This window comes from Zeus faber (genome assembly GCF_960531495.2).
Source record: "Zeus faber genome assembly, chromosome: 15".
NCBI classification, from domain to species: domain Eukaryota; kingdom Metazoa; phylum Chordata; class Actinopteri; order Zeiformes; family Zeidae; genus Zeus; species Zeus faber.
The window spans coordinates 22,555,440-22,572,507 of NC_137194.1; the positions used below are offsets into that span (position 1 = coordinate 22,555,440).

General features: G+C 44.3%; 2 protein-coding genes across 3 annotated transcripts; one reads left to right on the top strand and one right to left on the bottom strand.

The window, feature by feature from the left end:
• Positions 1-623: 623 nt before the first annotated feature.
• Positions 624-6,457, bottom strand: LOC307241696 (YTH domain-containing family protein 1-like). 2 transcript variants are annotated; one of them, XM_080015897.1, is made up of 7 exons: positions 6,388-6,457; positions 5,610-5,634; positions 4,051-4,130; positions 2,297-3,946; positions 1,897-1,941; positions 1,745-1,767; positions 624-1,424 (listed from the first exon to the last, which is right to left on the bottom strand). In XM_080015897.1, exons 1-7 carry the CDS (start codon positions 6,412-6,414, stop codon positions 1,379-1,381), a joined length of 1,896 nt encoding a protein of 631 aa, XP_079872023.1. In that variant the 5' UTR covers positions 6,415-6,457; the 3' UTR covers positions 624-1,378. The 2 variants fall into 2 exon arrangements, with proteins under 2 accessions (XP_079872023.1, XP_079872024.1); XM_080015898.1 differs by lacking the exon at positions 4,051-4,130 and having other exon boundaries at positions 6,388-6,420.
• A 5,328-nt stretch (positions 6,458-11,785) lies between these two features.
• birc7 (baculoviral IAP repeat containing 7) lies at positions 11,786-16,326 on the top strand (the record flags this gene model as incomplete). The annotated part of the gene is made up of 7 exons (XM_080014840.1): positions 11,786-12,287; positions 12,738-12,837; positions 13,111-13,192; positions 13,389-13,437; positions 14,133-14,342; positions 14,448-14,501; positions 16,127-16,326. The coding sequence occupies 7 exons, from the start codon at positions 11,786-11,788 to the stop codon at positions 16,324-16,326; spliced, it is 1,197 nt and encodes a 398-aa protein (XP_079870966.1).
• Positions 16,327-17,068: the final 742 nt, after the last annotated feature.

Here is a 17,068-nt window from a genome sequence, read left to right on the forward strand (position 1 = left end):
GACAAATCACAGAGAGAAACATGCTGGTCTTCAATGCGCTACAATCAGTCTCCATTCTGGCTCTGAGTGTTCATGAAAATCAACATGAGAACAGGGTGACGCCTTTTCAAGATGCACCGGAGAACTAGAACAAAAACATTGCCGCTCTCACTCGACATTGAAGCCCCGAAGCTGCAGCATGCCATGCCATGGCTCACACGTTGTTGAATTAGCAAATATTAGTCTTTTAATATTCAATCCCTGATGTCTCTTAGGCCTAACACACATAAAAATGATCTTGCCATCTTGTCAATCAAGGGTTTCAATATTGGACATTGAAACAATTTCCAGCAACCAAAAAAACACACACAGAAACCACATTTCATTCTTATTTTTTTTTTTCTTCTTAGTCTTGATAGTAAATTTGTTACATTAATTTTAGGTTATACATTTTTAGGCTTTCCCCATGACTATAGGCTCCTACGTTAAAGCTTAGCATTACGAATGACAGAACAGACTTTGCAAAACCAAATTTAAGAGGAGAAAAAAATAAAGGATTAAGACAGAATGATGGTGAATGGACAATTGTGATAACCAACCAACCCCCCCGCCCCCCCATTTCCATTTTTTTTTTTTACCCCTGGAACAAGAGCATGACCAACAATTCATTTCAAATGTAGTAGGTACATTGTCAGATGATTCACATAAAACAATTTTAAAATGGTGGATGTGACTATTTTCTCTCAAGACTGGATTGCGGGCACCAACAGAATCTCCCGATGAAACACACAAACCCCTTCCAGACAAACACCAAAAAAAAGAAACTAAAGCGACGGGGGTGTTAGGGATGTCAATAGTACAATTTTTAATTTAAATTGTGAGAGTTCTGGCTGTGGAGGACACGTCAGTTATTTTCCTTCCCAGTGACCACTTGTAAATCCTCCTTTTGAAATGTCTCGCGTCCCGTGTGACTGCACACTATCCCTGATTTCTGCAGCACGGTCACTGTTATAGAGCGGTTCTTTTGAGAAGTCATCGACAACGAGAAAACAAAAACAAAAAAAAAAACAAAAAAAAAATTAAGGCTCCAGAAAAAAAAAAAAATAATAATAATAATAATAATTCTGAAATGAAAATTGTCAGTAGTAAGCCAAAAATATATTTTTTTTTTTTGATCTGAATGAAAAATAGATAAACCATTGAAGTTTTATTGTCGCACAGTTCCAAGACTGCCGTTGCCTTTGGGATCCTCCGACCTTGTTGGCACAGTTAAGCCGCTGAAACATGGCAATGTCGCCCCCCAGTGGGCAAATAGGGGCAGGACACATCCGATCCCGATTGTACTGAAATATAAAGTGGCAGATTTTTTCCCCCCTCCATGGTGCAGTCAAACCCTGATTCAATTGAAGAGAGGATGGAGGGCCGGGGCAGGAGAGAAACCCAGTCTGACGAGAGAAGAATACAAGATGGTAAGAACAAAAAAAAATAAATAAAATAAAAAAAGTGAACTGTGTGGTTGGTGGTGGCGGCTAGGTTATACATAAATCAGCTTGTTATCCCTGCACAAGAGGTGGGTGGAACATGGGGCATAAAAAGCACAAGTCTTGACGATGGCAGAGATTCACCAGGATTAAATAGAAAAAAAAAAAAAAAAAAAAAAAAAAAAAAAAATAGAACGGCTTGGTTGTATTCTCAGATTCTTCTGTCTCTTAAATCAAAAGTCCTAGTGTAACTGTTGATCAAGCAAAGGATAAATGTCTTCTACTGTTTATTCCTGTGTTGGCGCTCCTGCGGAAGAGAAAGAGAACGTGTTAGAAGTCACACAATAGTAAAAAAAAAAAATACATAAAAATTAAATCGATACAATCATTCCGATTTGAAAAAATAAAAGGCGCTTAAAAGGGAATGTTCTTTTACCTGATCAAGCCGAGAGCGGTTCTGAATTGGGGCAGGCTCAAAGGTCTGTCAATAGGAAAAGATACGGAGAGAGAGGCTCACAGTCAGACACATACACCAAAAGGTTACAGGCTCATGGTTAAAAAAAAAAAATAAAAAAAAATAAAACCATGTTATTGTCAAAAAGCATTTAGTTGAGGACCTAAGTGCATTAGTTCCTAAACTAAATTATTTTTTCCAATAACATTTTCATACAAAAAATGCTGAGTTTAATGATCATCTCTTCCTAAGTAGCATTGAATAGCACAGAACAATTCAATGCTCAATAATAATTCACGTAATTTCATTAGCGCCAAAAAAAACCAAACAAACAACAGTAAAATCCAGCAGACACTTTGCCCATTATCATAAAGGGACCCACCTTGCGCACCTCCTCCTCTTCTTCCTGCCTCTTCTCGTAGTGGGAAAAGTCATCAAAGATGGACGTTGTGTGTTTGTAGGTGGCGATTATCTTCAGCACCTGCTTGGCCTTCTCCAGAGGAACCTCCTGGGTGTCGCGGGAGTTGGTCACTGGCTTGTTGTCGTTGTTCTCCAGGCGGATGTGGCGCAGCTGGCTATTAGGCACGTCCTTGACAAACAACCAGTCAACATCAAATTTGCCCTTCCACTTGTCCTGCGCCCAAACGCCAGCGCTGGTGCCGTAGTCCACCGGCGAGCGCATCTCCGCCACGCCGCAGAAATGGCCACTGCCGTTGACGCTGAACAGCAGGTAGACGGGGCCTTTCCCGTTCATGGCTCTGAACGCCGAGTCCAAGCGCTTGTTGCCGTGCTCCGTGCTGCACCAGATGGAGTACTTGATGGAGCGGTGGATGTCGTCCTCGGAGTAGCTCTTAATGATGAAAACGCGGCCGTTCTTCAGGTTCCACTCAAACTCCTTGGGGTTGTAGCTGTGGGCAGCGCGCAGCTTCTCCAGCACCGGGTGGGACTCTCCACCGGGTCCCAGGACGGCGGAGATCGGGGGGCCATTTCCACTGCCAACCATCCCCATCATGCCGCTGCCCTCAAGGCCGGGCCCGCCCTGCCCGTAGCCCAGGTTCCGGTTGCGCGGGGCTATCCAGCGGGTCTGAGGCGGCGGGGGCTGGGCATGGTTCTGGTAGGGCTGAGGCGGGGGCTGGTGGTGTTGGTGATGGGGGGGCTGGGGCTGTAAGGCCATGGGCTGCATGGGGGGTTGCACCAGGGACTGGGGGGGCAGAGCCTGCATGGGGGCCTGCTGAATGGGGGGTTGGGGCGGCATGGCGTGGGGAAGGCCCAGGGGGGGCTGCTGCTGCTGCAGCAGCGGAGCCGTGGCCACTTTGGTCACAGGCCCCTTGTCCCAGGTGCCAATGTTCATGTTGTGTTTGATGGGCGGCGGGGGCAGAGCGCCCCCTGGGGTGAGCATGCCAGGCTTCAACTTGGTCTTCAGCTGCTGAGGCTTTGCCGGCTTGCTGGCAATGGCCGCCCAGGAAGTGGGTTTGGGTGGTGGCATGCCGATAGGCGTGGCCCCGTTTCCTGTGGGCACAGCAGGCCCACCGATCACAGAGCCCACGGCTTTGACCCCCGACCCCTGAGCGGTGACGTCCCCTCCGATCTTCAGGCCAACCATCCCCTGCTCCAGGCTGTTCATACCGGGGGCCTTGTTGAGGGTGTCGCTGTGGAAGCCCGTCTGGCCATCAGGCACCAAGGTACCCCCCAAAGAACTAGGGGGGTAGTTATAGCTGCCCCCGTAGGCGGAGCTCTGAGTCTGCTGGCCCTGGGAGCCACTGGTTCCCCAGGCGGAGAAGGCGGGGTTCTCTGGGAAAAAGTTAAACCTGTGGGGGTAGATGCTGCTGCCCAGCCCCCCTGGCTGGCCAAACACCGTGTCCGGCATGAAGTGATGGTCTCCATTGCTCAAAGGTCCATAGGGGGTAAGGTACGGGATGGGGGGGTCTCCGCCAGTTGACCAGGGGGCCTCGCTCAGGGGGTAAGGAAATCCGATGGAGGGGGCGTAGTAGCTGGACAGGTAGGGGTCAGTCATCGACTGGTAGCTGTTGTTCTGGAAACCATTGGAGCGACAAAGGCCACAACGTTAGCAAGACCATTTGCAAACAACACATCCTCGATCAGAAACACAACTTGTTTTTCCGGGAAGAGTTTTACCTGAGTTGATTGACCAGTGAGGTACGGCTCAAAGTCATTGTCATGGACAGTCTCCTTTTGATGCAGTGAACCATTTTGCACTGGAAAAAAAACAACGTCCAATCAGTATGTGTAAAAATGAAGATCGAGATGACGACCGCTAGAACGATCAGGTTTACCATTTAAATGCCAGTGTAGGATCACACAACTCAGGGTGTTCTGCCCCAAAACCACTTAAGATGGATGAAATGAAGCGCCAGACATTCTGAAAAAGGATCTATTATGTGGATGTCAAGTTGCGTATGTATATATGTATTTAAGCAAGTGTGTGTTCATATGAATTATTCCTGATCCAATACATTTTTTTTTTTTAATCCAGCAGATCAAAGGTTTTAGTACTAAAAGTGCTTATCATGTTGCTTATTAGTGTTTTAAATGGCAGGGCAGGGCACTCTGACCGATCTGTAGCTACGCAGCCATGTACGCAGCAAGCTGTGATGCACTGTGGGTTCTGACACCTTTCTAGCATAGTCAGTATGAACTTTTTCACCAATTTGTGCTACAGCAGCTCATCTGTGGAATCGGACCAGACGGGCTGGACTTCAGTCTCCACGTGCACGAATGAGCCTTGGGCGCCCAGGACCCTGTCGCCGGTTCACTGGCTATCCTTCCTTGGACCACTGTTGGTAGGTACTAACCACTGCATACAGGGAACACCCCACAAGACCTGCCATTTTGGAGATGCTCTGACCCAGTCGTCTAGCCAGCACAATTTGGCCCTTGTCAAAGTAGCTCAAATCCTAATATACAGTATATCCCACCCCTTGACCGGTGCCAGTTTTCATGCTGTGGCTGACTGAGTTGTGTGTGAGATATATTCATATCTATCTATCTATCTATCTATCGATCTATCGCGCACGCACGCACGAAGAGAACCACATTTTGGGCTCGCGCCTGCTACTAACCAGGGTTGATGCACGAGTGCAAATAAAACATCAGTTCAACTATCACAACAAATAGGCGTGCATTAACAGCAGTGTGTCCGCCCTCGGTCGACAACAACGCGAGGGAAAAGAACGGCGCTAAAAGTCATTTACACAGCTGTTATCTTTTCCAGTTGCCGGAAGGTGAAGGCAAACCGTCGTGGTTGCCGGCGATATCGATCATAATCCCAACGCAGTGGATCCAAAGACGAAAGACGCCCCGTCGCTCCGGGAGACGCAGGGGCCGCACGTGCACGGCGAATGTGCTCGGAATATTTGTGGAGACGACCGCCGTGGACGGCTTCATGCCGTGAATCTCAACTCAAACTCCTTTCACCGGTTCCCCCCCCCCCCCACCAGGGAAATTCTTTTCAAGATTGGGAAGGGTCCTAAAATATAATCGGCTGTGGCCGCTTGGATATTTGTTTTTTTATGTTTCCCCTGGTGGGTTTAGTGTTTTCCCCACCTTATCCACAAAGTAAATGAACTTTAAGACAAAGTACACAACACAGGTCGTTGGTTCGGGATATGGAGTAAAACGGACGTATTCGATTCGACGTGGAGAGGTTCTACTTGGAGGGTCTGGAAACAACTCACCTTTAGATGCTTGTCCCTTTGATCTCTGCACCACGGGTTGGATTATATGAGGGGGGGGAAAAATATGAAATATTATGATTGATTCATTCAATGAGTATTGATAAGACAGACATGACAGACAGACAGATAGACTGAGATCTATTGATCGATAGATTGATGCAGTGTTACAGCAGCTCATATCAAAAGTATAGCCAATAATAGTAATAATAATAATAATAATAACAAAGTAATACAGGAAAAATGTAACAAACCTTAGAATAGAGAACACAAAGACATTTGCCAACAAACAACAATAACTTAAAACTCAATAATAAATCACTGTAGCAACAATTTAAAGAGAGTAGAAAATTGTGCCAGTTTTCATGGAATCAACGTGGAATGAAATTGACGTCCCCGCCATCATCCTAAACAGTGTCTGCGATGAAAGCAACGAACCAGGAGTGAAACATTATGCCCGTGTTGCTCTCCAGGTACTAGACTGAGCCCCCGCGTCTCCATCAGACTGGACTGAGCGGGACCGGACCCAGCTCGGGTACGCGGTGTTTCGGGGGGGGGGGGGGGGGGGACAACCCAAAAAACATGGCTTGGGCACCCGGGTAGTTAAGACACTGAGGATCAAGCCAGAACCGCGGCATGGAATGTGGCTAACTTGGAGGCTAATTCCACCGGCTAACGCTCAAGGCGAGCCAACAGCCACTAGAAGTAGCCGTAGCCCAGTCGATCGCTAGCAGATTAGCTATGTGGCAGGCTAGGCTAAGTGACCAGGACTTGTCCCTACCTGAGGGTCGATGCTTGCGGCAGACATAATTCATTAAAGCACGTCCCCTGGATCCCCACAGAGCCCGAGCTTGCGAACGGCGTGCAGTGCAATCCCGCCCCCCCCACCACCACCCCGCAACGAAGAGCGACTTCCCGGCTTCAGTTCCGGCTAGGTCGCTAGCGGCGCCGCGTAGCTTCGTGGCTAGCGCTAGCTCCGCTGGTGTTATTTTCCGCTGTGACTTCCACAAGTCCCGGTCCGGAGCCTCGAAATCTCAGTCCGTGGGGCGATCGGTTTTTCCCAGCGCGGGCTTGGCGGGCGGCGTGCGTGCGGCGGCCGGATGGGGACTCGGTCGCAGCGCGGTCCTTTCCTTCGTGGACGTTCCCGTTGCTCTTGTACTTCCACGGATCCTCCTCAGTTCAGAGAAGCCCGGTTCACTTCCCCAATGGCTGCTGCTCCATCCGGGCTCTGGACGGGACACCGAGGGGCCAAAACTTACTGTTACATCTATAATAATAATAATAATAATAATAATAATAATAATAATAATAACAGTAATGATTATAACAATAGTAATAATACTATTGATAATTACAATAATATAGTAATAATAATAATAGTAATAATTATGAGAAATTGTATGACTACTAATACTACTACTACTACTACTACTACTACTAATAATAATAATAATAAACTTTATTTATATAGAACTTTTCAAAACAAAGTTTCAACATTCCTCACAAGAAAAAACCCAGTGATGAACAGAAACAGTTTAAAAGTCATACAACATCGGGAAGGAACTATAGGAGCGTAAGAGCTGCAGATGAGGAAGAGTATATTAAGTAAAGTAAAACGTGTTTTTAAAAAGATTTTCAATGTTTTATACGCGTTTTCAGAAGTGACTCAAAAGGTCGAAGTGAGTCAGACCACAAGCCCGAAGAATGCACACTTATAGATCCATGTGCTTCAGAAAGATTTAAGAAGAGGATAAGGAGGTTCCAGAAATTGGGGGCCCTCACCGAAAAGGCCCGGTCACCGTTGATCATCAGCCAAGGTTGTGGACTGGCCAGCAGAGCCTTGGCAGAGGACCTCATGTTGCAGCCGTATGGTGTCAGAAGATCTGAGATGTAATTTGGGTGCAAGTCCAAAAAGTGTCTTCAAAGTCATCAATAACATCTTAAAATCAATTCTAAAATTGACGGAGGCCAACGAAGAGAAGCTAGAAGAGGAGTCATGCCCTCTTTTTCTGGTTTAAGCGAGGAGGCTGGAAGCTGCGTTTTGGGAAAAGCTGTAATTTATGTCGACTCTTTTGGCTCAGACATGTGTAGAGAGAGTTAGAATAGTCCAAACGAGAGGAAATAAAAGCATGTTTGACAGTCTCTAGATTCCCCCTGGATATTATTGAACTATTCCTGGAGAGTCTCCTCCGCTGCAAAAAAAACTAGACTAGACTAGACAACTGTGTTGACATGCTTGTTCAAGCTGATGTGGTTATCAAAGGTGACGCCTAGATTTTAGCAATTTTGTGTTGTGGGACAGAGAGCCCAGATGTTTTGCGGTATAAGCATCAGCTGTGCACGGACCAATAACAATTTCCTGAGTTTCATCAATAATTAGCTGCCGAAAGTTCAGGACCATCCAACATTTGAGCTCAAGGATGCAGTCGATGAGTATATTAATTTGATGAAAATCATTGGGGTTAAAAGAGAGGTACAATTGAGCGTCCTCCGCATAGGAATAGAAGCTCACATTATGTCCGTGGATGACATGCCCCAGGGTAGCATGTAGAGAGAGAACAGGAGTGGTCCAAGGACAGACCCCTGAGGTACCCCTTAGGTCATCTTTACAGAGGATTACCGCGACTTTGCCGATGGCTCCATCGAAAAAGAAAAATCTGCCTTGCAAATATAAATAAAACCATTTTAAAACTGAACCGGAGAGACGCCGACCCAGCGTTGGAGACGCTCCAATAAAATAGAACGATCAACCATGCTGAATGAAGCACTTAGTTCGAGCGGAACTAAAACTGAAGATTTTCCAGCATCGGCAGCAACCAGCGGATCATTCATCACTTCAAGGAGTGCAGTCTCTGTGCTGCGGTTTGCCCTACATCCCGGCTGGAATGTCCCAAAAAGTCATTTTCGGTTTTAAAAAAGCAGTCAATTGTTCAGCAACAACTTTTTTCTAAAACCTTGCAGAGAAAGGGCAATTTTGGATATTGGTCTAAAGTTATCCAGGAAGCTGGGGTCTAAAGAGGTTTTTTTTCAAAGGGGGTTGAACAACTGCTATCTTAAAATAAGCAGGAACATAACCAGACAGCAGAGAAATGTTAATTATGGAGACAAGAAATGGGCAGACGGATCCATATTCTTCTTTTGGAAATCTTACAGGCAGGATGTCAAGAGCGCACAAAGAAAACTTCATTTTATCGATCACCTCAGCCAGAGTGTCAATAGATATTGTGTGAAAGGATTCAAAGAGGGCCGTCGTTTCAAAAGGAATCGTTGTGTCCCGAGCCGGAGGGGGAATGTTCATTCTGGGGCTAGAGACTTTGTGGATGAAGTAGGTTAAAAAATTCTTCACATTTCTCAGGGGAGGAGTCCACATTGACACTCGGAGGAGCCTCTGCTGCACGGTTAAATACCCTGAGTTGTTTTCGATATGGTCCGAAAAATACAGTGTGTTGGCATTTTTAACCTCTCTATTAAAATCTGTCATTGAGTCTTTTAAAGTGTCAAGGTGCAATGTTACAGTAGTTTAGAAGCTTTCCACTTTCGCTCTGCCCTATGACAGGCCCTTTTCAGGGCACATATGATGTCTGTTATCCATGGCGGGGAAACTTTAGAGGGTTCTTTCTGCCTCATCGGTGCAATTTGGTCCAAAATCTGGGCACAAGTATTTTTACAATTTTTTAGGACTGTATCAACAAGACTTGAGCCAATGTCAACTGAAGAAGTCAGGAAAGCATCTTGTGAATTTGGTTTCAGAGGAAGTATTAAAAATGCAAAAGCATACAGGGTTTGGCATATTATTGGACGGAGTATTTTGGATCACAGATGTGAATATTATTAATTTGTGGTCAGAGACACTAACATCTTTCGTATATTGCCGATTATAATGCCATGTGAAAGGACAAGACCAAGGATGAGTTGTTGTGAGTAGTCCCTGTGACAGTTCTATTTAAGTTAAAAGATTCAACAATGTTTGAAAACTCCATGGCTAAAAGATTATCAGCACAGCAAACCTGTATGTTAAAATCTCCCACAATTAGAACTCTGTCATAGTTTGGTATTACAATTGTGAGGAGTTCCGAAAGCTGTTCAAGGAAGCCAGACACTGATTTTGGGGGTCTGTAGATTAAAATGCACAGAGTTTTAAGGTTCCAACTAATAGAATGTATTATTAATTTTGTCTCTGGGTTCTCCAGATCCATGACATCCAAAGTTCTGCCATCGGTTACATCTGCACGTGCCGCCATCTTGGTGAGGTACCGAATGTGGACTAATCACTAGACTGCAGGGCTATCATGTGACCTGTGTGTGCTGTAATTTGCGCATGCGCACAAGTTGCGGTGACGATAAAAAATACTTTTTACTTTTTCTTTTACTAAATTATTCCACAATAATGGACCGATCTGGATCAAACTTGGATGACGGCATGGCGGAACTGCCAATACACATTTTTATTCATCTTGTCTGTGAGTGTGGCGGATCCATGACATGCACACACCACTGACGTCGGTTTTTCATTAACAAAAAACAATAGGGCAACCGGCCCATCGGGGCGGGACCCCTAATAATACAGATACATTATTGTTGAGGGCCATCGTTCAAGATTCCTGTGCCTTTTGTCCATTCATAGCTTGTAAAGTGGGTGGGCTAAAGTGAGAGTCATGTATACAGGCCTTTTCCCACTCCAAATGCAGGTTTAAACTTAATCAAGCTTTCCATGACACATACATAGGCTTATATATAATATATGTCAGTGAGTTACAATGACGCCCATTCCTCATTCTTCTGGATTATTATCCGTGACCATTGCACATACTGTTTCACTTTATACTGAACATTTGCACATTCCTGCACAAACTGTACAGCTTTATTTAAAAAATAAAAACATACTTATATTACATATTCTTATATATTTTACTTATTGTTTTCCTGTTGCTCTACTTTACATTTATGTTACATGTGGGCACTGGACACCAAGACAAATTCCTTGTACGTGTAAACTTACTCGGCAATAAAGATGTATATGTATATATATAAATATATATATATATTTAAAAAATGTTTTATATATATATATATATATATACACACACACACACACACACACACACACACACACACACACACACACACACACACACACACACACACACATATATATAATTAATTATATCATTTTTTTACATCATTTTATTGGAACTTGTCCATACAGGTGACACCCTCTTCATGTCGTCATCGGAAAGCGGCACATGACCTCGTTTATGACCTTGTGTCAATCACAGTGCCGAGCTGCAGTTACTCCCTTCCACCATGAGATGGCAGGCTAGCAGCACTTAACAAATCTAGTAAATACTGAGCTAAACTATTGCCAATACCCTGGGCTGACATAATAAACTCTGTTTATTACATTAGAACACAATTTTGTTTCTATTTTTTTGTTGTGTATATCACTTATAAACAGATTATACTTGATTGCACTTTGCTTTTGTAGAATATCACAATAATTTAATCTTGTCCAAAACATCCGCCTGTTTTTTGGGTTGGATTAGGTTATTTACATAGATAGATAGATAGATAGATAGATAGATAGATAGATAGATAGATAGATAGATAGATAGAGAGATAGAGAGATAGATAGATAGATAGATAGATAGATAGATAGATAGATAGATAGATAGATAGATAGATAGATAGATAGATAGATAGATAGATAGATAGATAGATAGCTAGATAGATAGATAGATAGATAGATAGATAGTTAGATAGATAGATAGATAGATGGATAGATAAACAGACAGATTGTATATTGGCAATATTACACAACAAAACGAAATAACCTTAATACATTGATTACATTTCATTTTAATCTGTAGTAAATAATACACTTAATGACTATCAATAAATAACAAACCTCTGTATCAACGATTCACACAGTCAAAAAAAAATGTTCAGCTGTATTAACATTCATGCTCATTCAAGAAACTCAAAAAAGTGCCCTCTGATAATAAGTCTTTGGGGATTGTTCTGGAAAAGCTGTGTTGTTTTTCACTCCAAACCTCCATCAGCTCCGCTCTGTGTCACGGTGCGCGCCGCGCTCACCTGCAGTGCGCACTCCACTATGGAGCGCAAGAGGGATGCCTGGTCCAGGACGAGAGGAGGCGGAGAGAAGCGCCAGACAAGCAGTGATGGATGACGACAGGGTCACCGTGGTGCACATCCTGGAGGAGGCTCGGATGCGGAGGGAGGGGGAGAGGCTGCGAACTTTCCACAGCTGGCCCCGCGACGCACCGGTCACCTCCGGAGACCTGGCCCGGTCCGGCTTCTTCTACCTGGGACCCGGGGACAAGGTCCAGTGCTTCTGCTGCGGAGGGGTGCTGAGGTACTGGGTCCATGGGGACAGCCCGTCTCTTGAGCACAAGAGACACTTCCCGACCTGTGGCTTCATGCTGGGCAGGGGCGTAGGGAATATCCCGCTGTACTTTACGGCCGATCCCACGGACTCCGTGGACGGCCAGCTGCTGAGCCAGCTCCAGAGGATGACCGTGGACGACCAGGGAGACCAGGCCGGTCAGGCCGTCTACCCCGAGATGGAGGAAGAGGAGTCCCGGCTCACCACCTTCCACAACTGGCCCCCAGGGGCCTCGGTCCAGCCCGATGTACTGGCCAGGGCAGGGTTCTTCTACACAGGTGCCAAAGTCGCCAAGGCTTCCAATAGTGGTCCTTGGGTTCATTATTTAAAAAAAAAAAAAAAAAAAAAAAAAAAAGAGTTAGTTATCAGTATGGTCAGGGACTTATTCCAATCCGGGCCATGGTTCCTGCTAGAGAAGCCTCTTTGTGTGTGAGTTCATAGGACAATTGAAGTGCTGACTCACTGGGCTGTGGACAGAAAACCCTGGACAGAGCCAGGTTTGCAAAGGACTAAAGTAGAAGGTGCCACAACCCCACATCAAACTCAGTTACTCTTTGGAGCACGTTTATGGTACAAAACACATAAGATACATGAATAGGAATGTGTTAAAAAAAAAATGGGGGCGTTCATGTTTATGTGTTTGATTTGTGTCATCTTTACAAAAGGTAACAAACTATTTTTACTGTGTGGAGAACTTCTCTAACGGCAGCTTTTTTGAATCCTTTCAGGTCATGGGGACAACGTGAAGTGCTTCTTCTGCGATGGAGGCCTGAGGAACTGGGAACCAGGGGACGACCCCTGGCAGGAGCACGCCAAGTGGTTCCCACGGTAGAGGCTCTGCCCAGATTACCAAAATTCAGCATTTCTATATTTATATATACTCTGTTGCTGTTATTGTGTGTGTGAAATCACTGGTCGGCAGCCCTTTCAATTGTAGACCATCAATTACGCAGCAATTTATACACGAAAAAAATGTCTGAAAATAAGTATTCCGTCGTTCTGGTAATCACCCAGAGATATACTTACAAGGCACTGAGTCTCTAATTAAGGGGACACCCACTGTTGTTTTGGCAGTAAATCGATGTGTCCTGCCTTTCTCAGGTGTGAGTTCCTCATTCAGTCCAGGGGCCAGGGCTACGTCAACAACATCCAGGACTCTCACTTCCATCTGACCGAGACAGTGGTGAGGACCTGCGCCGCACTTTTTCTGAATTGTCTTTCTGAATTTCCTCTGCATGTTACAGTCTTTTGGAGGCCAATTTCTTGAAATGTATTGGTCCAGAGAGAGAAAGAAAGAGAGAGAGAGAGAGAGAGAGAGAGAGAGAGAGAGAGAGAGAGAGAGAAAGAGAGAGTATTGATTTTAATTTAATCTTTTTTAGGGTGGATCACAGACCCCCGTGGCCAGAGATCACATCAGATCAGGAAGTGGTGAGACATTTACAGTAGATCTGAGAAAATAGGGTCTGTTGGGCACGTACCTATAATTCTTAGTATGTTTTCCACCTCGGTTAGTGGTGAACAAAGATCACGGCACTCTGGTTTACCACAGATAGAAATGTATTATTCTCCAGTGGCATCCAATGTCCAATTTCCAACCTTCATTTTTGGTATTTCAGAAAAGTCTTGCGCTTAGAGGGCAAAATATCGATCAAGAAGGTGCCAGTTTATGTCAATCTGCACCATCGGCCAATTCCTGGGTTGAAGTATGGATAATTGGTAATATAACCATCACTTGCAGCAATATGAGGACTGAATCAGTTACAAAAACAGATCCTCCAAGTCACCAAACTTTTTTTCCCCCCTCATATCTGCTAATTATAAACAGAATAATTGTATGATCAGCCGCTGAGCTACCCTGTGCACTGTGATAGCAAGAACATAAATAAGATAAATTGCATATTCTATATGGTCTATGGCAGCCGATTTAAATAAGGTCCTTAAATTCAAAAGAGTTTCCATAAGAACTTACCACTGGAATATTCATTATGTACATTTGGATTTTACCTTGAAATGTGCCCTTTGCCCTATTATGATATTCCATCCTATCTTCCTCTCCGTGGTTATTTAACTTCTCCCATCTCCCCTACCTCTCTCCCTCCCTCTCTCTCTCTCTTGTTCTCTAGATGTGGTGGGGGGTCTGGGAGCGTCGTCGGCCATGCTGTCCCCCGTGGTGCAGACGGTTCTGCAGATGGGCTTCGAGAGCAGCCTGGTGGAGAGCCTCGTCCAGACCAAGTACCTGCTGAGCGGACAGCACTACACCTCCGTGTCCGACCTGGTGAGCGACGTCCTGCAGGCCGAGGACGAGGACCGCGCGAGGTGCACGCAGAGCAGAGGTATGGGCTGATGGAGGAGACCGCCGCTCCCAAAATAACACTGAGATCACTGAGACACAGTTTTATTGGCGCCGACTTTGTTTTCATGTTGATTATCTCGCTCAGAGCCGGAGGTGAGCGAGGGTCCCAGCGCTGGACACGTCAGGACGCAGACGCCCCGTAGAGAAAAAGGTCAAGTTCTCACGTCGCAAGGTTTCTTCTTTTAAATAGAGCAGGCCATTTGGTATGGAAAGAATGATTTCATAAAACCTGGCTTCAATACGGATTTATACTTTATTCACTACAATGCAGCATTCACTCATATACAGATTTTACTAAAGGTAATGGAAGGAAAGAAACCAAATATTTTTTCTCCAAGTGCTGTCCTGGAGTATTTCCATTTCACATTTTTTTCATTGCATTTCAGAAATCCTAGTCAGTTGAGTAAAAGGGTAAATGTTGAGGACTGAGGTGTACAGTGGACTGCAAGACCTAAAAAGTTCATTTTTACAACTATTCAGCCTGAAAACCCATTAAATCGCCTTACATTTGAATTTATAACGTCTTCATTTTAAAATGAACATTTTGTCAAATTTTATTTATCCATATATTTATTTTTTGTCGAATTTAGTCAAGTTCTTCTGCATCAGTCAACTTTTCTAAAGCTAAACTATCTATTCAATTATACCATTAATTGTACAAACATATAAACAAGATATTAAAGAGGACTTTTTATGATCATTTTTTTCCACAAGTAAATATAGGTCTCTGAGGTCCCCAGAAGATGTTTTTGAATTTTTTTTGTTTGTTGAAAATACCATTTGAATTATGCATTCTAGTCATTCTACCATGCCTCTTTACCAACTTGTTCCAAAATGGGCTGTTGTTTTTGTGGGAGAAGCCACCTTCCCGAGGCCCCTAGTCCTGTGAGTAAATGGTGTACGAGCCCAAGTTGCATATTCTGTGAGCCAATGGCGTTTGAGCTTGACTTCCAGGTTCTGAACAAATTTAAGACGAGGATTATGCAATCCTGTTGGTGAATCGTCGCTCATATTAGAACTACAGGGCCTTTTTTCAAAGTTTGCTCTCACTTTCATTGCCGACACAGCGGGGATTTTTTGTTTCCTGTTAACGTCAGAAAATAAAATAAAATAAATGCACCTACACTAAAAACACGAAATATTTTCATTGCTTTTGTTTAGAAAAAGGCACAGCGTGTCACACGCCGCAGCCTGAAGTCTATCCAGAGACACACAGCAGAATTATATACTTACATTTCCATCGTCTGCAGTCTCTTCAGGGACAGTTGGTATTAATTCCTTTTCCTTTTAAAAGGTTTGTGCTGGTCTTCCCATCGCCGCTTGCTATTCTCTGTGTCATTTCTCCAGCCATGGGTAGCTCTCAGACGGGGGGCGGTTCTATATGTCTCAGTGTGACACAGGACTGAGACACAAACCTGAACAGCGTGATTCACCACATGTTTTATGAAATAGCCAGCTCACAAAAAAACTGACTGAGCTGTCTTATTTCACAGTTTGTGTGTTAGTAGGCCCATCAGAGACCCAAATGTAAGTGCACAAGCACTAAAAAGGCGTTTTTTTTTTTTCACAATAGGTCCACTTTTAATGTACCTATTTGATAGCTGCAGACACGTCTAAGGGTATTTATATATTTCTACATCAGTTTAATTATAGGATGTGAGTAATTTTCCACCAGCAACCAAAGCATACCTAAACCTAAACATACAGTCCACATTTTTGGATGCATTAACCCTTTGTGTGCCTGTGGTTTTTTCTTTTGGGCAGTGGGGGAGCCGAGCCCTGAGGAGCTGCTGCGGCAGCTGCAGGAGGAGCGCACGTGCAAGGTGTGCATGGACAAGCTGGTGTCCATTGTCTTCATCCCATGTGGTCACCTGGTGGTCTGCAGCGACTGCGCCGCCAGCCTGCGCCACTGCCCCATCTGCAGGGCCGTCATCCGGGGCAGCGTCCGCGCATTTATGTCCTAGGGCAGGAGGGTTCTCAATCTGGGGTCCGGGCGTCGCCCAGATGGTCGTTAGAGGGTCAAGAGGGTCTTCAGCAAGATGATTAATAGTTGGAGGACATGTACAATAATGTGTGTTTTGATCTCAGTTTCACTCTTATCTCCCGAACTATGGTAGAGACAGGTACAGGAATTTGGATAAAATCGTATCGAACTAAAACTCTTCTCAGATTGGGGTCCCAGTGACTAAATCCTATCAAATGGGGTCAGTGGCCTAATGTGTATCACATAGAGGGACCTTGATCTGAAAAAGGTTGAGAATCACCATCCAAGGAGGCCTGGCATTTCCTAATTTCTGGCAATCACTTATGCCACTTATACCAGACATGGATTTTGCTGATATTGTATTATAAGTCAATATTCAATTTTTCAATAATAAAGACCTTTTTTTTTCCAACAGGCCCAATGTTTTGTCCTGGTCATTGCATGTGATTGTGCAGTTAGAAAACATTACATAAGAACAAGTTACACAAAAAATCAAGTCACTCATAATGTGATCAAAATTACACATTATTTTTTTATTAACAAATGGCTATTTACACTTGAACTTAAAGCACAGTAATGGACAATTATGGGCTTTCACCGTTGGATCACATTGGGTTAGAGGTACAGAGGGCGCAAAAGATTAGGAGAGTGAAAAAAAAAAAAAGATCCATTTCCACTTTCTTTACAAAGAAACAGAACTATCTACAAAGAAGTAGCATCTT

Excerpts from the sequence above, each read along its gene's own strand:
- LOC307241696 (XM_080015897.1), bottom strand. The coding sequence starts at position 6,414 with ATGTCTGCCGCAAGCATCGACCCTCAG. Across the intron at positions 1,768-1,896 it reads ACCGCTCTCGGCTTGATCAG|GAGCGCCAACACAGGAATAA; the intron begins GTAAAAGAACAT and ends TCTCTTCCGCAG. Across the intron at positions 1,425-1,744 it reads CGCCAACACAGGAATAAACA|ACTGGGTTTCTCTCCTGCCC; the intron begins GTAGAAGACATT and ends TTCTCTCGTCAG.